The sequence below is a fragment of the Eimeria acervulina genome, genomic scaffold, assembly GCF_000499425.1.
Source record: "Eimeria acervulina Houghton genomic scaffold, Eah_scaff276, whole genome shotgun sequence".
Taxonomy (NCBI): Eukaryota; Apicomplexa; class Conoidasida; order Eucoccidiorida; family Eimeriidae; genus Eimeria; species Eimeria acervulina.
In genome coordinates this window covers 1-25000 of record NW_013548034.1, presented here as the reverse complement: position 1 = coordinate 25000, position 25000 = coordinate 1, and the positions used below count along the sequence as shown (strand labels likewise).

Genomic DNA, 25000 nt, shown 5'->3' with positions numbered 1-25000 from the left:
CTGATGCTGCTGTTGCTGCTAATGCTACTGATGCTGATGTTGCTACTGCTCGCGCCCCTATCAGCTGCTGCTGCTGCTCACGCCTCTATCTGCTGCTGCTGCTGCTGCTGCTGCTGTAGGGGCTGAAGCAATGAAAGGGCTACGTACGGCCCAAGGGACAGGAGACACGTGGGGTGTCTCCTCAGCTTTCGCTAGGGATTCTTTGCTGCAGCTGCACGCATATAAGTTGTTTGTCTGCTTGTAGCAGACAAGAGCTGCTGCAGCACAGAGAAAGAGACAAAAGAAAGAGACAGACGGAGGAGGCGCAGCTAATGCTGTCTCCTTTGCATGCGCAGCGCCTGTCTCTTTCTTTAAAGGAGAAGATAAATATTTAGCTGTCTCCTTGCTGTCTCCTTCTGCTCTTAAAGGCGCTAGCAGACGGAAGGGGCTTGCCTCCGCTGCTGCTTAGCTGCTGCTGCTGCTGCTTAGCTGCTGCTGCTGGGCACTGCAGGCAGCAACAACAGGCAGATTAGCGACAGCTGCTGCAGCAGAAGCAGCAGCAGCAGCAGCTGAGTGCTTGCTGCCCGAAGCAGCAGACAGAACTCCATCAATATTTAGTGACGCTGTCTATTTCTTTTCCAGTCTACTCACAACATGCTGCTGCTGCTGTTGCTGCTGCTGCTGCTGTTGCTTGTGCTGCTGCTGCTACTGTAGCTTGTGTTGCTGCTGCTTCTACTGTTGCTGCTGCTCACGTAGTTGACAGAACACTATTGATATTTACTGGCGCTTTCTTTTTTATTGTTCTTCCCCAGTCTACGCACAGCGTGCTGCAGCTGCTGCTTCTGCTGCTGCTGCTGCTGCTGCTGCTCACTTAGTACGGCTTTGGTTGTCGCCTGCGTGGGGGCGCGTCTTGTTCTGTCTCCTCGTCTCTAGCTGTCTCTCTCTGCCTATTTATATCTATCTGAGCTACTCTTTCTCTGTCTCTATCTGTCTCTCTATCTCTATCTGTCTCTCTTTGCTATCTGTCTCTCTCTCTCTCTGTCTCTTTATCTGTCTCTCTTCGTCTTCTAATATCTTTCTTTATCTGTCTCTCTTTGTCTTTGTCTTTATTTAAACTAAGAGCGCAGCAGCTCGAAGTCCCCCCAATATTTGTTGAGGCCCTCAACAGGCTAAGAGCTAATTAAAAAGCCTAAGGGGCTTCCTGCTGCTGCAGCTGCTGCTGCTGCTGCTGCTGCTGCTGCAGTATCACTGCTGCTGCAGCAACACAGCTGCAGCTGCTGATGACTGCTTCTGCAGTAACATGGCTGATACTGTTGCAGCATGACTGCTTCTTTTCAACTCAAATGCAGCAGCAGCAGCAGCAGCAGCAGCTCAAAGGGACTGTGGCTAAGGTAGGGCAACAGGGGTTTGGAGACACCGCGGAGGAGACACCCCACAACCCCCAACCCCACAACATCAACGGCAGTCATACAGCATCTCTACACGCTAGCTGCAGCCAGTCTTCGTGCTGCTGCTGCTGCTGCTGCACCTAGGTTGACAGCAGCATCCTCGTTGCAGCAGCAGCGAAATTGTTGCAGCTGCAGCGCCAGGGATGTTGCTGCAGCAGCAGCAGCTGCTGCTGCAACCTGCTGCAAGAGAAAGCCCCAGCTCCTCCCCCCACTGTCTTGTTCATACTGCGAGACAAAGAGCAGCAACGCTGCATGCAGATGCTGCAGGTGCTGCTCTGTTTCTCTTAGCTGTCTCCTTGTCTCGATGTGCGCATGCAGCAGCAGAGACACCGCAGCACCCCTCAGTGAAGCTGCCGCAGGTTTTCTATCTGCAGCAGCAGCTCGTCTAGGGATGGAAGAGACAACCCAACCTCCTCAGCGGTGCTGCAGCAGCAACAGCAGCAGCAACAACAGCAGCAGCAGACATAACGAACGAACTGAGCAGCGAAAGAGACATCTTCTCCGTTGTTGCAGCAGCAGCAGCAGCAGCAGCAACAGCACTAGTAGCAGCAGCAATTGCTAGCAGTGTTTGTATGTGCATAAGCCCTATCCCCTGAACGAGCAGACAAAGCTGAGGAGAAGATAAAAAGAAGACAGAAGGAGACAGAGGAGACACAGCAGCAGAGACACACGTACACTCGAGCAAGTTTGTAAACCTCCCGCTGCTCTCGAGGCCGCAGCAGCAGCAGCTGCTCCAACACATCCCCATCAATAAAACCCTTTGCTGGGGCTTTCGACCCATCTAGACTGACGCCGTAGCTAGGGGGCCCTACGCGAGCTGAGCATACAGCAGCAGCAGCAGCAGCAGCAGCAGCAGCAGCACAAGCAGCAGCAGCAGCAGCACAAGCAGCAGCAGCAGCAGCACAAGCAGCAACAGAAGCAGGAGTTTAATACCGCATTCACTGACTGCAGGGAGCTGGAGACTGCAGAGCTGCTATCCAGCCATGTCTGCTGCAGCAGCAGCAGCAGCAGCAGCAGCACTAGCAGCAGCAACAACGGAAGCAACTTGCTGCTTCAGGTCTAAGCCACTTGAAGCAAGCAACAGACAAACAAATAAAAATGCATGCAACACAAAAAGAGGAGACACAGAGAAGAGACAGAAAAACACCAAACAATAAAATAATAAATAATGCAGGAGCTGCAGCCTCAAGCACAAACAAACAAAAAAACAGCAACACCATCAGCCCCTTTCAATCCGCTGCCTGCATGCATGCATGCATGCAGGGATATATAAGTAATATGCAAGTATACATGCATGCATGCATTCATGCACATACATACACGTATGCATGCATGCACAGCTATACACTAACACCCATGCATGCACAGATATTCATGCATGCATGCACAGATATACATGCATGCACAGATATACATGCATGCATAGATATACATATATGCATGCATGTATGTATGCATGCATGCATGCATGCATGTAGGTGGTGGTTGAAGTTGGGGTGTACGTACAGCCGATCCACTCAGTCATATCGCCGACTGCTTCTTCTACGACAGCCATCCTTGCAAATGTTTCTGTGTCTTTCAGCTTTAAAATAACTCCGATACTGCCTTCTGCAGAGACCCACGTCCTTGTAGACTTAGGACAGCATAAGCTCCACGATATCTCCCGCCTGCTGCTGCTGCTGCTGCTGCTGTATCTGCTGCTGCTGCTGCTGCTGCTGCTGCTGCTGCTGCTGCTGCTGCTGCTGCTGCTCATACCACGAAGAAGCCCACAACCACGCGCGTCTTGCAGCAGCCCCCCTAATGACTCACCGCTGGGGGCCGTTGCTGCTGTTGCTGTTGCTGCTGCTGCTGTTGCTGCTGCTGCTGCTCCTCGAGAGCCACGAGACAGGTTGCGCTGCTGCTGCTCTCCTCCACTGTCTCCTAACAGGCCTTCTTCTAGCTGCAGCGTAATACCCCCGTGGATAAATTTATTTACAGACACGGGCGTCTGCATAGCAGCAGAAGGAAACAAACGAAAGCGCTGAGCATCGCTAATATTGAAGCCTCCTGAGGTGTCCCCTCCTGCTGCTGCTGCTGCTGCTGCTGCTGCTGCAGCTGCAGGCGATGGAGCTGCTGCTGCTGCTGCGCTTCCCCCCGCCTGCTGTTGTTGTTGTTGTTGCTGCTGCTGCGGGCCCCTGCTCCCAGCGCCGTCTGCTGCTGCAGCGCCACCACCCGCAGCGGCAGCACCAGCAGCAGCAGCAGCACCAGCAGCAGCAGAGCGCTGCCCCTCGCTGCTGCAGAGACCCTTTAAAACTCCTTCAGGCAGCGCCCGCCGCAGCACCCACAAATTTTGTTCACCGTCAGCCATGAGACAAGAATTGGGGTCTAGGACGGAGACAGCTCTGAGGAGACACCCAGCAGCAGCAGCAGCAGCAGCAGCAGCAGCAGCAAGCAGCAGAAGAGAAACGGCACTGTATGTGCAACGGGAAGAAGTCAACATGAACCAACGCAAGCAACAGAGCAGCAGCAGCAGCTAGTGCAGCAGCAGCAAACGGCAGCAACAGCATCTAGAGAAGCAGCCACACCTAGAGAAGCAGCTAGATCAGCAGTAGCACCTAGAGAAGCAGCCAGACCGGCAGCAGAAGCAGCAGCAGCAGTAGCACCTAGAGAAGCAGCCAGAGCAGCAGCAGCAGCAGCAGCAGCAGCAGCAGCATGAAGGCCTTACAGAGGCCAGGCGCATCGCATATCCCTGGCTACTTCTTTTAGCGTCTGTTCTTTAGGCAGCCACTCCACCATACAAGCAGAAGACATCATGTCGCCTACGCATATTAGCCTGTCTTCCCTGCTCATAAACAGCAAACCCACACACTCCTGCTGCTGCTGTTGCTGCTGCTGCTGCTGCTGCTGCAAGGGGACAGACATCAGACACACGTGCTGCAGCAAGGAGGGACAAGTTAGTGATGCAGCAAGGATACAGCAACACATGAGGCGGCTGCTCGGCAACTCCACAGACAGCCCACGCATCTATACCCCTGTTGCTGCTGCTGCTGCTGCTGCTGCTGCTGCTGCTGGCTTACAGGACATCTAGAGATGCAATGAAGGTGCTGGCAGCAAACACTGCAACGCAGCGCATCTGTATCCTCCCTAAAGAGCGCAGGCCCTTCTCAGCAGCAGCAGCAGCAGCAGCAGCAAGACCCTCACTGGTCTCCTGCTCTGCATCTTCCCCAGCCTCTAAGAAGCTAGAGCCATCTCGCCTCCGCTGCTGCTGCTGCTGCTGCTGCTGCTGCTGCTGCTGGTGTTTGCGTCGCTGTCCCCTTTGCTCAGAAGCTGCAGGGCGCCCCGCAGCTTTGTCTCCATTTGCTGCCTCGAACGGAAGGCCCAGCTGAATTAGACGCAGCTGCAGCAGCAGCAAACATATCACAACAGCAGCAGCAGCAGCAGCAACCACCATCCAGCTACAGGAACACCCGGAAGCAGCAGCAGCAGCAGCAGCATCGGCAGCCCCAAGGAGCAGCCAACAGATGCCTCTGAGAAGTTCTTTCAAGGTTCCCACGCAGCAGCAAACAGCAGCAGCAGCAGCATAAGTCACCGCAGCAGCAGCATACGCCGCTGCCCCAGCAGCAGTAGAGGCAGCAAAGGCCGCAGCAGCAGCAGCAGCAGCAGCAGCAGCAGCAGCGTTTGTCTACCTGATGGTTGCAAGCAGCTAATATCATCCCATCGAATACCCTCAGTTCTTGCACCCCCGAGAGCAGCCGCATTTGCTCTGCTGCTTCCGATATAATTAGCATCCCATGCACCTGCATGTACACCCCAAAGGAGACACCCATGCATCCACACTAGCAGCACCAACAGCAGCAGCAGCAGCAGCAGCAGCAGCAGCAGCAGCGGCAGCAGCGGCAGCAGCTGCTGCAGTAAAAGGTGGAGGCCGCAGCAGCAGCGTGAGACAGCAGCAGCAGAAAGACACCGCCCAGACGCGCAGCAGCAACAGCAGCAGACAAAAGGAGACAGCAGAAAGCAAACGGAGACGACAGACAGAGACAGCAGAAAACAAAGACAGACAGCAGGAGACCGAAAGAGACAACAGAATAAAGAAATATATATACATATAATATATACATATATATATATATTTAATATATATATATATTATATCTATATATATATTATATAATTAATATATATTATATATATAGACAGACAAAAGGAGACAGAAACAAACAGGAAGAGACACAAAGAGAGACAAAGGAAGGGGCATGCAGAGACAGAAGAAAGCAGCAAGAGACAGACAAGGAGACAGACGAGGAGACAGCAAGCGACATAGAGAGACAGCAACAGATAAAAAGAGACAAAGAGAGACAGCAACAGATAAAAAGAAGTGCAAAGAGACGGAGACAGACACGAAAGGAGACAGATAGAGATAGAAAGAAATGCAGAGAGACAGCAAGAGATGAAAGGAGACAGCTAACTGACTCTGGATATCCTCAGAAGGTGTATGCAGCCGTTCTGGGGTACGCAGTCATTGAGCACAACTTCTGCTGTCCCTACACAAAGCAGCTCGGCACAACTGTCTCCTCCTCCTCCAGCAGCAGCAGCAGCAGCAGCACCAGGAGCAGCAGCAGCAAGTGCCTGAGATGCTGCTGTTGCTGCTGCATTGTCTGCTGTAGACGAGGTTTGCTGCTGTAGCGCGCTGCTGCTGCTGCTTGTGCTGCTGCTGCTTGTGCTGCTGCTGCATGTACGTTTGCTGCTGCAGCACAGCTGCTTCGGCCCCACACAAAGTGCAGCAGGAACATGTGCAGCATGCGGCAGTACAAACTTTCCTTCGACTGTCTTTGTGTTCGGATTTAAAAACAAAATGCAGCTGGGCTCTTCGCGTCCTCCCTGAAAAGGAGACACAAAGGAGACAGCAGCAGCAGCAGCAGCAGCAGCAGCAGCAGAAGCAGCAGCAGAAGCAGCAGCAGAAGCAGCAGCAACACCCCACACTCATTCAGTCTACAGCAGAAACAGATGCACAGGAGAGGAGACACACACACACACCAACTCCAGCAGCAAACCAACAAACATCGAAGAACATCAAGCTGCTGTTGCTGCTGCTGCTGCTACTACTGCTGCTGCTGCTACTGCTGCCGCTGCTGCTGCTGCTGATTCTGCTGCACTGTCTCCTAACGACCCCTCCCGCAAACAGACACATAGACACGGAACAGAAGCCCAAATGCAAGCCAGTTGCTGCTGCTGCTGCTGCTGCTGCTGTTGCTTCTGTTTCTGCTGCAGGTCTCTTATTTGATATGGAGGAGACAGAGAAAGAGACAAAGAGAGAAGGAAAGAGACAGAGACAGAGACAGATAAAGAGAGAGATACAGATAAAGAGAGAGAGACACAGACTGAGAGACAGAGACAGAGGCTGAGAGACAGAGAGACAGATAAAGAGAGACAGGTAGAGAGAGACAGACAGAGAGAGACAGATAAATAGAGACAGAAAGAGACAAAGACAGAGACAGAGACAGAGACACCTCTCACCACGACTTCAGCTGGGCACGCCAAAGCTACAACGGAGACACCTTCGAGTGCACAGACTGCATCGACTGTACGCCCCACAGGCAGCAGCAAAGAGTGCAGCCGCTGCGCCTCCTCACGGACCCCGACCTGCAGCAAACCCCGCGGTGGCTGCTGCTGCTGCTGCGCCTGCTGCTGCTGCGTCTGCTGCTGCTGCTGCTGCTGCTGCGTCTGCTGCTGCTGCAGCGCGCCTTCCCATTCGCGGCGCCATCCACCGCTTGCGCTGCTGCTGCTGCTACTGCTGCTACTGCTGCTGCTGCTGCTGGTTGATGCTGCTGCAGCAGGTGCAGCAGCACCCTCAACCCAGATAAGGCCCAGGCTGGGGTCTGTGGCGCTGCAGCTAAAATCAGCAACGTGCTGCAGCGAGACAGAGGGAACGTGGTTGTAAGTGAGGCTGCCTGAGGAGACACACGAAATATAAAAGGAGACAACAGAAAGAGACAATAAAAGAGACGGAGACAAAAGAACGATAAAAGAAATACAAAAGATATAAAAGAAATATAAAAGAAATATAAAAGGAGACAAAAGAAATGCTAAAGAAGACAAAAAAAGGACAAAAGGAGACAAAAAAAGACAAAAGGAGACACCTGAGGGCAGTATAAGGCTGGCAGGCGATGTATAGGGACATTTCTGCTGCAGATGCTGCTGCTACTCTTAATGCTATTGCTCAAGCTGTTGCTGCAGGTGATGCAGCAGCAACTGTCGCTCCTGCTGCAGCAACAGCAACAACAGCAGCAGCAGCAGTTGCTGCAGCTGTGTCTATCCTGACCTGCTGCTGAGACGTGAATAATAGTTGGGTTGCTGCAGCAGCAAACGATGCATGCAACAGCATGCCTTGTCTGCATCTCAGCTTTGAAGCGGCGGCGAGGAGAGACACCGCGGGACTTGCTGCTGCTGCTGCTGCTGCTGCTGTGTCTGCTGCGCTTCGAGCTCAGCCTAGGCAGCAAAGGAAGAGCAGCAAGCCGCACAGGGCCCCCACCCAAGGAGACAACACGAGCAGAGAGCAGAGACAGACGCAAGGAGACAGGAGACAGCGAGTTAAGATGCACCCCAGTGACTAGCGGTGTCTCCTCCCCGATGCAGCTGCCTGCTGCTGCTGCTGTTGCTGCTGCTGCTGCTGCTGCTTCTGCTGCAGCAGCAGCAAACCCAAGACGAAAGAGCACCACCCTCCCGTTACTCAGCCCCGCAAGACAGAGACAGAGACTGCCCATGCAGCACAACCAAGTCGACGTCACCCACACCCCTAACTCTCCTGCAGCAGCAAATAAGCAGCAGCAGCAGCAGCAGCAGCGCAACACAGGCTCACAGCAAGAAACAAATGAAAACGACAGCAACTCCTGCAGCAGCAGCAGCACCAACAAACACCTCAAAAAAACAACAGACGGACACAACAATAACCCCACACACGCATGCAGCAGCACCAGCAGCAACAGCAGGAGCAGCAGCAACAGCAGCAACAGCAGCAGCAGCAGCAGCAGAAGCGTACCCTTGCATGCATCAAGGACCATGAGAGGCTGCAAAGAAGGAAGCGAAAGGAGACGCACAGAGCCCTCATCAAACAGAGCAACAGAAGCGAGGGCAACAGAGACAGCAGCAGGAGAAGCAGCAGCTGCTGCTGCAGGAGCAGCAGCTAGCCCTTCGTCTCCTGCTGCTGCACATGCAGGATCAGAGATGTCGAGCCTTGCAGCATGTGCTGCAGAGGCCTCATACCCCAAGTCGCAGGTGGCGAGACACCTGAAGCTGCTGCCGCTTAAAGAGACAGCAGCAGCAACAGAGTCTGCCGTCAGCAGCAAAACATCTCCTGCTGCAGCAGCAGCAGCAGAAGGCATTCCCCTAGCAAAGACACCTGCCAGCGGCGCCACCGAGGCGCAGCTGATGCAAGGATCTGCTGCTCCAGCAGCAGCAGCAGCAGCAGCAGGCGCCCCACACAAAGCACTGAGGGGACAGGGCTGCAGCTCAAGGGAGGCTACACCAGAAGAAGAGACAGTTAGCTGCACAGACACCGCAGCTCGAAGCGAAAGAGACGCCTCGTGAGCCTCTAAGGCGACCACCCCCTGCTGCAGCACCTGCGCAGCAAACAAACACAAACGCAGCAGCAAACAAAAACGCTATATATACAACAAACACGAGACACACTGCTGCTGCTGCTACTGCAGCAACAGTAACAACAGCAGCAGCAGCAGCAGTCGCAACAGTAGCAGTAGCAGCAACAGCAGCAAGCGCAACAGTAGCAGCAGCAACAGCAGCAGCAGCAGCAGCAGCAGCAGCGTGCCAAGTGTACCTGAAGCACCACCACCGAGGTGTCTTCTTCGTCTGCAGTGTCTGTATTGCTGCTGCTGCTGCTGCTGGTGTCTTGCTGCATTTGCTGCGCTGCATGTTCATCATCTTTGCTGTCTCCCGAGACAAAGAGACAGCAAAGAAGAGACGGCTGCGTCGTTACGAAGGCCCCCCAGCTCTCGACTGCCTCCAGCTGTCCTCCTTCCTCAGTCTCTGCCCAAGACCGAGAAGCAACAATAGGCCCTGCAGCAGCAGCAGCAGCAGCAGCAGCAGCAGCAGCAGCAGCAGCAGCAAGGGAGAAAGGAGATTCATGCATGCGGTGTGCAAGGGAGACAGCAGCAATCGAAGGGGAGGCAGAAGAAGAGACAAACAGCAGCAGACGCAGAGACAGACACAGCAGCAAACACGGAGACAGAGATAGCTGCAGCAGAGAAAGAGACAGAGGCAGCAGCAAAGGGGACAGAACCACGTGAGACAGCAGCAGCAGCAGCAGCAGCAAAAGAGACAGCTGGAAGGATCAAGACAGCAGCAGGAGGCCGCCTCACGTGCTGCTGGGTTGCCCGTAGCTGCTGCTTCGCACTGCAGCAGCAACGAGCGCTGCGGCAGAGAGACAGCAGCTAGCAGCAGCGGGGCTCCGCCCCGCAGCAAACGGAGACACCATACACCCTCAACTGGCTGCTGCAGTGCTGCTGCTCCTGCTGCATGCAGGAAGAGACCATCGCGCACAAACCGCACAGCGCCGCTGGGCCCGCTGCCGCAGCAAACCGCCAGCTGCATCAGCAACAGCAACAAGAGCAGCAGCAGCAGCAGCAGGTGCAGAAGGCACACGCACACACGAAGAGAGGCAGCAGCAACAGCAGCAGCAGCAGCCGCAACCACACAATCAGCAGCAGCACGTTGAGAAACAATCGAGCGAACGACTCAACTCTCTTAAAGCCACAGCAGCAGCAACGCAGCAGCAGCAGCAACTGCACCAGCAACAGCAGCAGCAGCAGCAGCAGCACCTGTCTCTGTCCCTTTCCTTCAAAGTCAGCAATGCAGCAATCAACAATGGGGCCCAAGTTGCTGAAGGCCTCAATCACTCGGAGACGCCCTCGCTGCTTCTCTGCTGCATGCAGCAGCATCTCTTGCTGCTGCTGCTGCTGCTGCTGCTGCCACCCCGCCGCAGCAGAGCCCGCTCCTGCGTCGTCAGAGACCCGCCTACACTTCAAACTGCTGCTGCTGCTGCTGCTGCTACTGCTGCTGCTGCTGCTGGAGGGGCCATCAAGCGGAGGCTCTCGGATATGCAGCAGCAAGCTGTCGCTGCAGGTAGAAGCAGCAAAAAATGTGTGGGGCCCCAGAGGAGACAGCTGCGTTGCTTCGCATGCCCTGCCCAAGTAACAAACAGACAAAGACGGCTCACCCCACCTGCTGCTGCTGCTGCTGCTGCTGCTGCAGTCGGAGACAGACGGGACCCGCAGCACCGCCTGCAGCACGTTTCCCCTGGCGTCAATGGCTACAAAGACGCACGTCTGCTCTTGATCCTCTGCTGCTGCTGCTGCTGCTGCTGCAGGAGGAGACAGCAGCGCAGCAGAGACGATATCATCACAGCCCGGGAAGGTGGTTTGCGTACAAACAACGCGGAGTCCCTTTGCAGCAGCAGCAGCAGCAAGACGGCGGCTGCTCAAGCTGCTGCTGCTGCTGCTGCTGCTGCTGCTGCTGCTGCTGGTAGTGTGGCCAGCAGCAGCAAGGGTGCCTTTAGGTGCTGCAGCTTCTCTCTGCGGTGTATGCGGTGCTACCCAGGAGACAGAATCAGCAGCAAACACAGCAACCCCGCCTAGGGGGAGCGGAAGAGACAGCAGCTTTGAAGCAGCTGCTGCCAGCTGCAGGGGCCCCTTAAGAGGTCCGCAGCAGCAAGATGTGGGGTCTGTATTAATGAACGGTTGAGCAGCAGCAGGAAGATGCAGCAGCTTTAAGAAGAAACTAGGTAATGCTAGAGGAGAAGAACAGCCGAGGCTGCTAACAGCAGGGCAGCTGTAGAGACACAGCAATTGCTGGCAGCAGCTGCTGCTGCTGCTGCACTCATCGCTCTCCCCTCCTTCTAAACCGCAATCAAAAAGCATGCCCCTGCTGCTGCTGCTGCTGCTGCTGCAGTGCTGCTGCTGCCGCTGCTGCGGGGCTATGAAAGCTAAGTCTAATATTCCTAACTCATGTACAAAGACAACGCGCTGCGGATTGTATGGAGGGGGCCCTGAAGGGCAGTCTGCTGCTGCTGCTTCCTGCTGCTGTTGCTGCTGCTGCTGCTGCTGCTGTGGCTGCTGCTGCCACTGCGGATGCTGAACCTGCTCTTTTACTCGCTTTACTCGGCTCGGCTCCGTCAAGCTGCTGCTGCTGCTGCTGCTCCTGCTGCTGCCGTTGCTGCTGCTGCTGCCGTTGCTGCTGCTGCTGTTGCTGCTGCTTCTACGGCGCTGCAAATACTGTACTCTAAATTCATACTGATGGATTGCGATGTCTCCTGTGAGGGGACAGACAGCCACCAAAGGCCGCCCCTTAATCCGTCGGAAGCAAGGAAGCTGCAGCAGCAACAGCAGCAGCAACAGCAGCAGCAGCACGTATCACTAACTAAAACTACAAATCAGAGGCTGCCGAAAAGCACCAGCTGAGGGTACACCAGCAGCAGAACCAGGATAGTAGAAGCATCAACAGATGCAGCAGCAGCAGCAGCGGCAGCAGCAACAGAAGCGCAGCAGCAGCAGCAGCAAAGCAGCAGGGACAGCAGGTGCAACAGCAGCAGCTAGCTACACGCTGAGAATCAGCAGCAACAGCAAATGCATGCGTAACAAGTTTAGGCAGCACCGCCACCAGAAGCCAACAGCAGCAGCAGCAACAGCACCAGAAACGGCAGCAGCAGCAGCAGCAACAACAGCAACAGCAGCGCACGCGTAGATCGATGATTTGTAGAGGCAGCAGACGGCGTTGTGTCTTGTCGTATGTCAGCAGCAGCAGCTCCTGGCTGTCTGTGAGGACAAGGAGGTCTTCAAACCCTTTCTGTGTCTCCTTGCTGCTGCTGCTGCTGCTGCTGCTGCTGCTCCGTCTCCTTTCAGGTGTATCTGCAGCTGAGGGGAAACCCAGAGGTCTGCGGGGCACTGCAGCAAGAGCAGAGACAGCAGACTCACAAGGCAAGACAACAGGAGGAGAGAAGTAAGAAGACCCTGATAAAATACCCTCATCTGCTGCCTCTACACCGCAAACCGCCGTTCCTGCTGCTGCTGCTGCTGCTGCTGCTGCTTCGGTGGGAGAGGAAGAGGTGCAGGCGCTCTCAGCAGAGGTGCCGCCATAACCTTCTCTGCTGCTGCTGCTGCTGCTGCTGTTGCTGCTGCTGCTGCTGCTGCCTTTGGATTGGGGGTGAAGGAATACTAGAGACCGAGGCCTCGCCAAGACAAGCGTTGGGGTGTATGGGCACCTCAGCCGCACGCTGCAGCAGCAAGAGACAACAGTAGGAGGTAAAGAAGTAGCAAAGTAATAACCTCCGTCTCTACTATCTGCTGCAGACGCAGCTGTGGGGCCCCCCAGGGGAGCAGCAGCAGCAGAAGACGCCAGCATCCTGCTGCTGCTGCTGCCGCTGCTGCTGCTGTTGCTGCTGCAGGCGTTCGTGCTGCTGCTGCAGCCAATGCTGCAGCTGCAGAAGGGCTGCTGCTACTTCAGCTCGCCCTGCAGCGCAAGGGACGGTTGCTCTTCACGTTGCTGCAGCAGCAGCTGCTGCTGCTGCTAGTGCTGCTGCTGCTCCTGCTGCTGCTGCTGCAGCTAGTGCTGTGGCTGCTGCAGGCAGCGGAGAAGGACAAAGGCAGCAAGAATGATAACAGGCGATTCAAACTCGCAGTGCCAGCCGCAGTTATCGATGTTTAGAAGCTGCTGCTGTTGCTGCTGTTGCTGCTGTTGCTGCTGTTGCTGCTGCTGCCGCTGCTGCTGCGCAGTAAGCACCTGCATGTCTTTGCCTCTGCCTGTTTAATTTAATTAATTGTGTTTAAGTGAAAACACCGCATGCAGTTCTGTGCTTCTTGCTGCTGTTGCTGCTGCAAGGAGGTCGGCAGCCGTGGCTTCCTTTAAAGCCCCACGGGGCCCCCCAGCAGCTGCTGCAGCAGCTGTTGCTGCTGCTGCTGCATTGCAGCAGCAGCAGGAGAAGCAGCAGCACCAGCTAGCTGTTTGCACGAGTTTTTGTGTTTGTGCTGTAGAAGACAACAGGAGTTGGGGCTTGGAAAAATAAACCCACGCCCAGTGTGCTGCTGCTGCTGCTGCTGCTGCTGCTGCTGCTGCTGCTGCTGGTGTTGCTGCTGCTGCTGGTACTGGTGTTGCTGCTGCTGCTGCTTACTGCTGCATATTTATAATCTCTTTTGCTTATATCTCTTTAATTCATCTCTATTTTATGTATGTGTGAATAACAAAACGAACAGCAGCGGATAAATTTAAGCAAACAAATACAAACAAATAATAATAATAATAATAATTTATGTTTTAAAGAAGGGGCGTCTTCATTATCTTCCTTCGCTTATTAATACACACATCGCTGTTGCATGCATTTTGCTGCTGTTGTTGTTGTTGCTGCTGCTGCTGGAGGGCCTCTGCTGCAGGGGGTTGAGGTGTACGTACACTCGAGACAGCAGCAGCAATTCAGAGAGCAGCAGCACTTTTTTAAAAAGACAAGGGCAACACTGCATGCGCTGCAGCAAGACACGAAGCGCTACTTAGCTGCTGCTATTCCTGCTGCTGTTGCTGCTGCTGCTACTCCAGCTGCTGCTGCTATCCTTGCTGTTGCTGCTGCTGTTGCTGCTGCTGTTGCGTCCACTGCACCCGACGTGTCTCCTTCACCCCCAAACCCTAAACCCTAATTTGTGCTGCACTGAAGCCCTCAGCAGCAAGGCTTACGCTAGGAAAGAAAGGAGACAGTAAGCAGCAATATATAGAGGAGACAGTCAGCAGCAGAGACACAGACAGAGGCAGCAGCACTGCTGCAGCAACAGGAGTCTGTCTCTCTCTTTAAAAGAGACATCTCCTGCCTTTATCTGTTCTTAAAGGAGACAGTCTGTGCTGCTGCGGAGACACCTGCTGCTTGTCTCTTCTAAAAGAGACGCCGCCTTTTTCTTTCTCTTAAAGGAGACAGCTAGCTAGCTTTTCTATGGCTAGCTGAAGCAGCTAGCTGGCAGCTAGCTGAGGCAACTCATGCTACAGCTTCGAATTCTAACTAAGATCCGCAAGCAATACGACAAGCAGCAGCAGCAGCAGCAACAGCAGCAGCAGCAACAGAACAAGCAGCAGCAGAAGCAGCAGCAGCAGAAGCAGCAGCAGCAGCAGCGGGAAGAAGATGCACAGATTGAAATTATTAAAAAGGAGACAGTTTATTTATTATCCGTTTGTGTCTCTGCTGAGAGGAGACAGACTGCGAAAGTCTATACACTCAACTTGGCTTTGAGTGTCTCCTCTTCCTTGTAAAACTCTCTTTCTAAGCTGCTGCAGCTGCTGCTCCCGCTGCTGCTGCAGCTGCTGCTGCTGCACCTGCTGCTGCTGCTGCTCTTTCTGCAGCAGCGGCAGATCAACGCAGCAGGCGCATCTCAGGTGTATGTACGCTGCTGCCCCCAATAAGAAGAGACACAAAAGGAGACAGCAGCCCCCCAAGAACGTGACAGTCTCAGCAGCAGCAGCAGCAAACATCGATGGAGACTGCTGCTGCGAAGCAGCAAACCAAGGCATAGGCGGTAGAGACAGCAGCAGCGAAGGCAGCAGCACACCGCTATGCAGCAGCAGCAAAGGGAAATGCAGGGCCCATCGCGCTGCTGCAGCTCCTGCTGCATGCACCGTTGACACCGCAGCAAGGCCCCAGGGCCCCAAGAGACACAGCAGCAGCAGCAGCAGCATCAGCAGCAGCAAATACTCAACACATACGCTCCTGAGGCCCCCAGGGCGCTGCGGCGGCTGCAGCGGCAGCCGCAAGGAGGAGCAGCAGCAAACAGTCAAGCAATCCTCTTTAAACCCATCATAGAAGTTATTTAAAAAGTACCTGAAACCAACAGCAGCAGCAGCAGCAGCAGCAGCAGCAGCAGCAGCAACGGCAGCAGCAGGTCTGATCAGGAGCAGCAACAGCTTCAAAGCCGCAGCACTCGCGGCACAGATAAAAAAAGAAAGCCTGAGGCAGCAGCTAATGAAGGGCTTCAGCGTATCGACTCCTAGCAGCAACAAAACTCAAGAATACTAAGCAGCAGCAGCAGCAGCCGGAGCAACTACAACAGCAGCAGTAGAAGCAACAGCAGGCAGGACCACCAGCAGAAGCAGCAGCAGCGGCTGTAGGAAGAGCTGAAGCAGCAAGAGCAGGAGCAACAGTAGCAAGAGCAGCAGCCCCAGTAGCAGCAGCGGCGGCAACAGCAGCAGCAGCGGCAGCAGCAGCAGCAGCAGCAGCAATACCTGAAGAAGGAGTTTCTTGCGTCTCCCAGCATCCCCCTCCACGAGCGTTTGCCTGTGCGAGTGAAGTCTGTCTTTAAAGCCGGAGTCCCTGCAGCAAACCACAACGACACTGCTGCTGCTGCTGCTGCCGTTGTTGCTGATGCTGCTGCTGCTGTTGCTGCTGCTGTTGAGGGCTGCAGCAACGCACCTGCATAGAGAATGGAGACAGCATCAGCGTTGGAAGCCCAGAGGTCTCTGAATGTCTCCTCAGCAAAAGGAGACACCGTGAGGGGGGCGAAGGGATTCGCTGCTGCTGCTGCTGCAGCAGCAGCAGTATCAGCAGGTGGACCAGCAGCAGCAGCAGCTGCTGCTGCATCACCTCCCGCAGCACCAGGAGCAGCAGCAGAAGCAGAAGCAGCAGCAGCAGCGAGCTGCTTGCGCAGCACTGCCCTAGCGAAGACACCCTGAACAACGCCTGTCCTGTCTAGACAGTCAATACAGTTTATCCGGAGCACCCCCGTCTGCTGTCTGTACACCTGAAAGGAGGCAGCAAAAAAGAGACAGACACAGCACGCAGCACGCTGCTGCAGCTGCTGAGGCGCCTGTTGCTGCTGCTGCTGCTGCAGCAGCAGCAGCAGCAAGTACGCAAAACAAGAAAACAGACAACCCCATACAACGCCCCACAACTGCATGCAAGGAAGAGGAGACACCTCAACAAGCAGCCGCGCGATAAAGACACAAAGGGACTACTACCAAAGCAGCAGCAGCAGCAGCAGCAGCAGCAGCAACAGCAACACCGAGAGAAGCAGCAACAGAAGCCGCAACAGCAGCAGCAGCGGCAGGCAGCACATTTAAAAGGAGCTGCAGCAGGACCTGCAGCGGCGGATGCAGCAGCACTACAGAGTTGCAGCAGCAGCTTCTGCTGCAGGAGAAGGAGCCCCAGCCGGAGACAGGCAAACCGAAGCGACAAAGCAGCAGCAACAGTAGCAACAGCAGCAGCAGCAGCAGCAGCAGCAGCAGAGCGGACGTGACCAACCTGCCCCACGCGCCAACCAGGAACGAGACAGGGTGCTGTTGCTGCTGCTGTCTCCTCCGGCAGCAGCAAAACGCGGAGAGACCCTTGCTTATCGACTTGCTGCTGCAGCTGCTGCAGCAGCTTGCTGAGGTTCTCCCAGTGCATATTCTTACACTCCGCATGAAAGTCAAACCTGCACACCATCCACGAGGCAGCAGCAGCAGCAGCAATCAGCGTAGCAGCAGCAGCAGCAACAGCAGCAGCAGCAGCAGCAGGGTGGTAGCCTGGTACATCCGCGTGCCTCGAGGCTGTCTCTCTGGGGAGTAACCGTGCAGCAGCAGCAACAACTGCTGCTGCTGCTGCTGCTTCTCGAGTTTTACAGCTGCTGCTCCTGCTGCTCACCATGTGTAGTTAACATGCTTGATGGGCTGCAGCACTTGCTGCATCTTCTCCCCGAGAGTCTGCAGCAAGACACAGCAGCAGCAGCAACAGCAGCAGCAGCAGTGCGTGTTTCCTGCAGCAGCAACGTGTGTTTCCTGCTGCAGCAGCACGTGCTGCTAAAAGGAGACAAAAGGAGACACCCTCACCCGCTGCCACCCCTTCCTGTCTACCAAGTTTATTGCCTCCACATCCCCGTAGCGCCTGCAGCAGCAACGACAGCAGCAGCCGCAAACAATGCAGCAGCAGCAGCAGCAGCAGCCAGCAGCATACACAGGAAGAAGCCCCTAGATGCCGCAGAGTCTGCAGCAGCAAAAACGCAACGTGGTGCTGCAGTATCAAAACAGCAGCAGCCTGAGCCACGGGAGAACCCTCCCAGCAGCCGCAGCAGCAGCCGTAGCAGCAGCAGCAGCAGCAGCAACAGCATCAACAGCAGCAGCAGCGGACTTGACGAGAGAAGAGAAGTGGAGACTGGCAGCTGCTTCCTGTTCCTCTTCGCCAGGCACAAGCCGAGGTATGGGGCACCAACTGCAGCAACAGCAGCAGCAGCAGCAGCAGCAGAGTAGACAAATGACAAGAAGAATAAACGCCTTGCTGCTACTGCGGCGCTGCTGCAGGCAGCTGCTGCTGCTGCTGCATAGGAATCCAGCAACAGCAGCAGATGCTGCTGCTGCTGGATTGCTATTCCTGTGAGAAGCAGCAGCAATAGCAGCAGCAGCAGCAGCTACAGTAGCAGCAGCAGCAGCAGCAGCAAGCGACCAGCCTCTGCCCATCCTTTCCGTCTCCCTACGCTGCAGCTAAAGATGGTGTTGATGCTGTTGCTGCTGCTGCATATGTTTCTTGCTGCTATGGCTGCTGCTGCATATGTTTCTTGCTGCTATGGCTGCTGCTGTTACGTCTGCTGCTACTACTGCTGCTGCTGCCACTACTGCTGTTGCTGTTGCTGCTGCTGCTGCTGCTGCTGCTGCTGCTGTACCTAAGGGTTGGCGGCTGCTGCCACAAGAGAGGTATTGACCCTCGAACCTGCACTAAGCTCTGAATCTCCAGCCTCCAAGTCCTCTTGTCGCCTTTGCTGCTGCTGCTGCTGTTGCTGCTGCTGCTGCTGTTGCTGCTGTTGCTGCTGTTGCTGCTGCTGCTGTTGTTGCTGCTGCTGCTGCTGCTGCTGTTGCTGCTGCTGCTAAAAGTAGAAGCATAGGAGGGCAGAGGGTCATGGTAGTAATGCAGCAGCAGCTGCTCTGTCTCCACAAAATTTGAAGCGTTTCCTAGGAGGCGCAGCAACAACAGCAGCAGCAGCAGCAACTGCAGCATCAGACACTGCAACAGCAGCAGCAGCAACTGCAGCAACATCAGCAAATGCAGCAGCAGCAGTTGCAGCAACTGCAGCAAAAAGATTTGCTGCAGTGTTTGCAAGTATTAAGAAGAGAGCAGCAGCGCGACGACAGCAGAAATAACAACCCAAAGGAGACAGCAGCAACGGCAGCAGCACATCACATGCAAGGAGAGACAGGAGCAGCAGCAGGAGACAGCAGCAGCATCAGCAACGACAGAAGAACTAGAGAAAGGAGACAACACAAAAGGATAAACTGAGTAAGCAAGGAAAAGAAAGACAGACAAAAGAGGAGACAAAGGAGACAAGACAAAAGGAGACAGAAGAAAGGAGACAGAAGAAAGGAGACAGAAGAAAGGAGACAGAAGAAAGGAGACAGAAAAGAGGAGACAGAAGAAAAAAACAACAAAAACGAGACAGAAGAAATAAAGAGAAGAGACAGACAGAAGAAAGGAGACAGCAGAAATGAGACAGAAGAAAGGAGACAGAAGAAAGGAGACAGAAGAAAGGAGACAGAAGAAAAGGAGACAGAAGAAATAAAGAGAAGAGACAGACAGAAGAAAGGAGACAGAAGAAAGCAAACAAAAGAAAGCAAGAGGAGAGGAGACAGAAGAAAGGAGACAACAGAAAGGAAGAAGAAGAGACAGACGAAGAGGAGACAGAAGAAAGGAGACAGACGAAAAAAAACAAAATAAAAGGAGACAGAAGAAAGAAAGAGAGGAGACAGACGAAGAGGAGACAGACGAAGAGGAGACAGAAGGGTTGGAGACAGAAGAAAGGAGACAGAAGAAAGGAAGAGGGGGATGAGACAGACAAAGGAGGAGACAGAAGAATGAAGACAAGACAAAAGGAGACAGAATAAAAGAGAGTGAAGAGAAGGAGACAGAAAAGAAAGAGGAGACAGAATAAAAGAGAGTGTAGAGAAGAAGGAGACAGAAAAGAAGGAGGAGACAGTTAAAATAAGACAAACCATCTTTACTTAAACCTCTGCAATTAAAACGAGTCCCTATACGTAGAGTGTCTCTTCTAGAGATCAGCAGCAAATGCAGCAGCGATGTGCTGCTGCTGTACAGACACCCCGACCCCACAAACCTGCAGACAAACCAACAAGGAGACAGCTGCAGCACGCGCAGTGAAATGCAGCAGCAGCAGCAGCAGCAGCAACAGCAGCAGCGAATGCAACAGCAGGAAAAACAGTACTACAAAAACCGCAGCAGCAGCAGCAGAAGCAGCTACGGAGACAACAGTAGCAGCAGCAATAGCAGCAGCAGTAGAGGAGGAGAGAAAAGCAGCAGCACTATCAGTAGCAGCGGCTGCTGCAGCAGCAGAACACATGGTATCTCCTGCTGCTGCTGCTGCAGCAGCAGCAGCAGCTAATGCGGCTGCTCCGTCAGCAGCACACAGACAGCGAGAGGGAGAGGAGATAAAAGAGAGACAGAGGAGACAGAGAGAAAGCAAATGAAGCAGCAGAGACAGCAAAAGAAGAAGAGGAGACAGAGCAGAGACAGCAGGAGACAGAGAGGAGACAGAAAGGAGACGCACCCCTGAATAGCCTTGACCCCAAAGGCTGCTGCATACTGCTGCAGCGGCAGCAGCAGCTGCCGGTTCCAAAAGAAGCGGTCTCTGCCCTTGTCACTCTCTCCCTCCCCAGCAGCAGCAGCAGCAGCAGCAGCAGCAGCAGCAGCAGCAGCAGCAGCAGCAGAATAGGAAGAGGAGACACCTGCTTGCTGCAGCGCTTGCTGCAAGGAGACAGTCAAATCAAACGACAGAGCAAAGTAAAAACCCCCCCCAGCCAGAGCCTCTAACACCAAGGGGACATAAGGGCTGCCGCAATCCACGCTGCTGCTGCTGCTGCTGCTGCTGCAGGTGTTGCTGCTGCTGCTGCTGCTGCTGCTAGAGGCAGCAACCAGGTCAGTCAAGTATACTTCCGCTGCAAGTGCTTCCCCCAGTCTCAGCCGCAGAGGCCTCCTTAGCTTCCTTGTGCGCACACACCAACCCTGCTGCTGCTGCTGCTGCTGCTGCGGGAGGCGGAGGTCCAGGGCCCTGAAGGCACCAACCTGAAGTATATAATCTTCTCCTACTTTTCCTCTGCATGTTGCTGTTTCTATCAGCAGCAAACAGCCGCCGCGGGGCTCTGCATACACCCCAAATACCCCCCAGCAGCAGAAGGCCTCGAGGCGCTGCTGCTGAGCAGCAGCAGCTGCTGCTGGCCGAGCAGCAGACACGCGCAAGCAGGAACCATTCTCCCCATTGCTGCTGCTGCTGCTGCTGCTGCTGCTGCTGTCGTGGGGGGGCGCTGCAGCAGAGTCAATGCGGTGTATGTACACCTCAGCACCGCCAGCCCGTCGCTGCACCAGACGCAGATAGTCTGCATACACTTCGCATTCAAAGGGAGGTTCCTGCAGCAGCGAAGCATTCATTTCCCTATTCTGCTGCTGTAGCAGCAGCAGCAACAGATGCTGCTGCTGCTGCTGCTGCTGCTGCAGTCCGAGAGCCTAGGTGTTCGAGGGCCCCTAGAGACCCCCTGCTGTTTAATATTCAGATCGGTGTACAAACTACTGTCACACAAGTGTATTTGCTGCAGCAGCAGCTGCTGCTGCAGCTACTGCTGCTGCAGCTGCTGCTGCTGCAGCTGCTGCTGCTGCTGCTGCAGCAAGGACACGTAGGTGCAGCAGAGAGAGGAAATGCGAGCCCTTGAGGTCAACGTGAGGGGGGTTCTTCGCCGGAGGAGGCGCTGAGGCTTGAAGGAGACCTCCTAGCTGTTTGCTGCTGCTGCTGTGCTGCAGCTGTCTCCGCTGTTTATCTCTGCTGTCTGTCTGTACCGCTTGTCTCTGCTCGTTGTCTCCTGTCTCCTTAGAACTGCTATTTTTGAGTCATTAGAGTGATCGCAGCAGCTGGAGAAGCAGCTGTTGCAGCGCCGCTGCTGCTCTGCTGTTGCTGCTGCTGCTGCTGCTGCTCCCGCTAGGCTGCCGCTGTGCTGCTGCGCTGCAGCGGGTCGCAGCAGCAGCAAACTAAAAACCCCTAAGATTATTAAGGAGCAATAGACGTGTAAATTTAATTGTTATTTATAAAAATACTTGCAAAGAAAAGCCTGTAGTACCGCTCGAGACATAATATAATACCCCTCCTGCTGCTGCAGCAGCAGCAGCAGCAGCAGAACAGCAGCAGCAGCCGCAGCAGCAGCAGCATGCAGCATGCGGTGGCCCCTGGGGCCTTTCTCTACGAAAGAGTTCGCTACCAACCGTTTCATCTCCAGGTCGAGAGTTTATTCCTTGCAGATTGCTGCAGCTGCTGCTGTTGTTGTTGTTGCTGCAGCAGCAGCAAGACGCATGCGTCTGTCACTACACTATTAACACCTTCTGCCCGGCGGCAGAGGGCCCCCCTGTTGGAGTTCTTTTAATCCTTTAGGACTCTTGTTTCGACAGCAACAACAGCAGCTGCAGCAGCAGCAACAACAGCAACAGCAGCAGCAGCAGCAGCAGCAGCAGCAGCAAGGCGCGTTTCTAGTCAAGCAGGACGAAGGGCCCCCCTAGGGGCCCCTCAGCCTCATCGGGGGCCCCTTAGAATTATTCAGCTTGCTGCTGCAGCATAGACCGGCAATGGATCAGAACTCACCGGCGCAGCAGCACGCTGCTGCTGCTCCTGCTCCTGCTGCTGCTGCTGCTCCTGCTGCTGCTGCGAGGGAGACGACACCCGCGGAAGCAGCAGCACTTGCCCCTGCGGTTGGTGCCCCCTCTGGAGCTGCTTCAACAGCAGCAACGCCAGCAGCACCTGCAGCAGCTGCAACGCCACCAGTGGCTGCAGCAGCAGCAGCAGCAGCACCACTACCAGCAGCAGCATCCTCAACATCGGCAGTGCCCGCGGCAGCAACAGCACCCGCAGCAGCAGCAGCAGCAGCAACACCACCAACTCCAGCAGCAGCACCAGCAACAGCAGCGCCAGCAGCAGCAGCAGGAGGATTATTTGCGCCGTCAGGTGTACAGACAGCTCCTGCGGTGGTGGCTCCCTCGTTAGCAGCAACTGCTGCCGCTCCAGCAGCAACTGCTGCTACTCCTGCAACAGCAGCAGCAGCAACTGCTGCTACTCCTGCAGCAGCAGCAGGAGGCGGCGGTTTGTCTGTCGTTCCTGGTGTTGGTGCAGCAGCACCACCACCAGCAGCAGCAGCAACCCTAGCAGCATCACCAGCAGGAACAGCACCGGCAGCAGCAGCAGCACCTGCAGCAGCAGCTTCAGCAGCCACCCCAGCAGCAGCAGCAGGAGGAGCAGCATCAGCAGAACTAAGCCAGCGCCTCGCTTTGTTTGGTGCTGCAGTTGCGTCGGCTCAGAGGGGCCTCCAGGGTTTGTTTGCTCCAGCGAGCAGCAGCAACAGCAGCAGCAGCAGCAGCAGCCGTCCCCCAGTGTCTCTGCAGGATTCATCTGTCTCTGTCTGTCCGCCAGCAGCAGCCCCAGGGGTTGTGGGGTCCTCAGCATCGAATACAGCTTCTGCTGCTTCTGCTGCTGCTGCTTCTGCTGCTGCACTAGGGGGCGCCCCCATGCCTCTCAAGGGCCTCGCAGGGGGGGGGCCCCTACCCCTGCCTCAAGCTTCTTATTTGCTGCAGCAAACCCGGGTAGGGGGCCTCTTCTCTCTCCCGCCACTTGCTGCTTATGAAGACCCTTTGCTGCTGCCTCCTCTCTTTCCTCACCTTGCTGCTGTACAGACACCCGGCTTATTCATGTCTCCCCAGCTAGCGCCTCCTGCTGCTGCTGCAGCTGCTGCTGCTGCTCCTGCTGCAGCAGCTGCTGCGGTCCCGGCAGCAGGTGCAGCGCCAACAGCTGGCGCTGCTCCGCTTCTCTCCCATCCTCCCAACAGTGCAGTAGCAGCAACAGCAGCAGCAGCAGCTGCTGCTGCAGCAGCAGGCACATCTCTTACCTTCCCTGTGTCTCTTGAGGACAGCAGCATTAGCAGTCCTTCCCCAGCAGCAGCAGCAGCTGCGACAGACTCCCCGTCCCAAGCCGCCCCCGCACCAGCAGGAGCAGCAGCAGCAGGAGCACCAGCAGCAGCAGGAGCAGCAGGAGCAGCAGCAGCAGCAGAAGAGGAGCAGCAGCGACAACCCGGGGAGCCTCTGGAGGGCCTTGCTGCTTGGTACCGGCGGCGTTACGGCAGTGGGGGAGGCGTGAGTGTGTCTCTCTGCAGCAGCAAGAGAGACAGCAGCAGCATATTGGACAGCTTAAAGAAATTTGAGATGCTGTGTGCTGCTCGGAGACACCGCAGCAGAGAGGCCTTTACAGAAGACAAACGTTATGTCTTAGCGGATGTCTTACGCTCCTTCTCCCCCTTCACTGTTCTTACAACAGCTAAATATAAACATAAACATAGACGAATATATAAACAGCAACCCACACACACACATAAACAAATCCAAGACGGGGGACTCACAGAGGGGGGCCCCACGGAGGGGGCCCCTAAAGAAGGGGGCCCCACTGAGGGGGCCCCCAAAGAAGGGGGCCCCACTGAGGGGGCCCCTATAGAGGGGGCCCCCAAAGAGGAAGGGGCCCCCATGGAGGGGGCCCCAGGAGAGGAGACATCAGCAGAGGGGGCCCCTAAAATAGAGGGGGCCCCTAAAATAGAGGGGGCCCCTCCTATAGAAGGGGTGTGTGTAGATGTGCAGCCGTCTAGAGAAGACAGCGACGAAGGAGACAAACAAAGAGAGGAAGAGAAAGTTAAAGAAGAAGGAGGGGCCCCCAAAGAGGCCCCAGATGTGAAGGGGGAGGAGACAGTTGTCTCGGCTGTCTCTAAAGAGACTGACGCAGGGAAGGCTGCAGTGTCTGCTGAGACCCCAGCTACAGCGGAGGCAGCAGAAGCAGCAGCAGCAGCAGCAGCAGCAGCAGCAGCAGCAGCAGCAGCGCCTGAGTCAATGAGTGTAGAGGAAGAAGGGAGAGAGCAGCAGCCGAGCGATGCGTCAGCGTCTCTTCCTGTTGCTTCTTCTGCTGCATCAACTGCAGCAGCCCCTGCTTCTGCTGCAGCACCTGCAGCACCTGCAGCACCTGCAGCAGCAGCAGCTGCTGCTGCTGCTGCTGAGAAGGGGGGCCCCCGGAAGCGTCGTCGGCGCATGCGCTCAGAGGGTTTTGTTTGTTTAGAAGAAGTGCTGCGGTCTCTGCTGCCCTTTCATTCTTTTTATCAACCCAACCTCACGGCACTCGCACCCGAACCAGAAGGTAAACTAAAGAATGTATATATATATATATATATATTTATATATATTTGTTTATTTATATGTATAATAGATATAATATACATATATATGTATATATATACATATGCATATACATATATACATACATATATGTATATATATATATATATATGTATATATAAATATATATATACATACATATATGTATATATATATGTATATATATATATATGTATATATATATGCATGTATATATGCATATATATATTGTATTACACTAGTACCCATACTATTTCTCTGTTTAATATAAATACATCTATACATATATATAATGTATATATAATGTGTAAAATATATATAAATCTATATGTATATATATATATATATATATTTATATATATAT

General features: G+C 54.6%; 3 protein-coding genes across 3 annotated transcripts; 1 reads left to right on the top strand and 2 right to left on the bottom strand.

The window, feature by feature from the left end:
• Positions 1–1768: 1768 nt before the first annotated feature.
• EAH_00030150 (hypothetical protein, conserved) lies at positions 1769–13199 on the bottom strand (the record flags this gene model as incomplete). Its single annotated transcript, XM_013392528.1, has 15 exons — positions 1769–1850; positions 2103–2244; positions 2934–3808; positions 4132–4248; positions 4484–4803; positions 5093–5203; positions 5877–6284; positions 6921–7354; positions 7834–8208; positions 8443–9022; positions 9238–9446; positions 9779–10004; positions 10238–11785; positions 12153–12687; positions 13087–13199. The coding sequence occupies 15 exons, from the start codon at positions 13197–13199 to the stop codon at positions 1769–1771; spliced, it is 6075 nt and encodes a 2024-aa protein (XP_013247982.1).
• A 1457-nt stretch (positions 13200–14656) lies between these two features.
• EAH_00030140 (SAC1 phosphoinositide phosphatase, putative) lies at positions 14657–20844 on the bottom strand (the record flags this gene model as incomplete). Its single annotated transcript, XM_013392527.1, has 10 exons — positions 14657–14783; positions 15139–15264; positions 15666–16180; positions 16672–16852; positions 17062–17120; positions 17247–17301; positions 17545–17625; positions 18074–18359; positions 19437–19516; positions 19967–20844. The coding sequence occupies 10 exons, from the start codon at positions 20842–20844 to the stop codon at positions 14657–14659; spliced, it is 2388 nt and encodes a 795-aa protein (XP_013247981.1).
• A 1179-nt stretch (positions 20845–22023) lies between these two features.
• Positions 22024–24619, top strand: EAH_00030130 (hypothetical protein, conserved; the record flags this gene model as incomplete). Its single annotated transcript, XM_013392526.1, has 1 exon — positions 22024–24619. A coding segment is annotated over one exon (2596 nt), but the record flags the coding sequence as incomplete, so codon positions are not given.
• Positions 24620–25000: the final 381 nt, after the last annotated feature.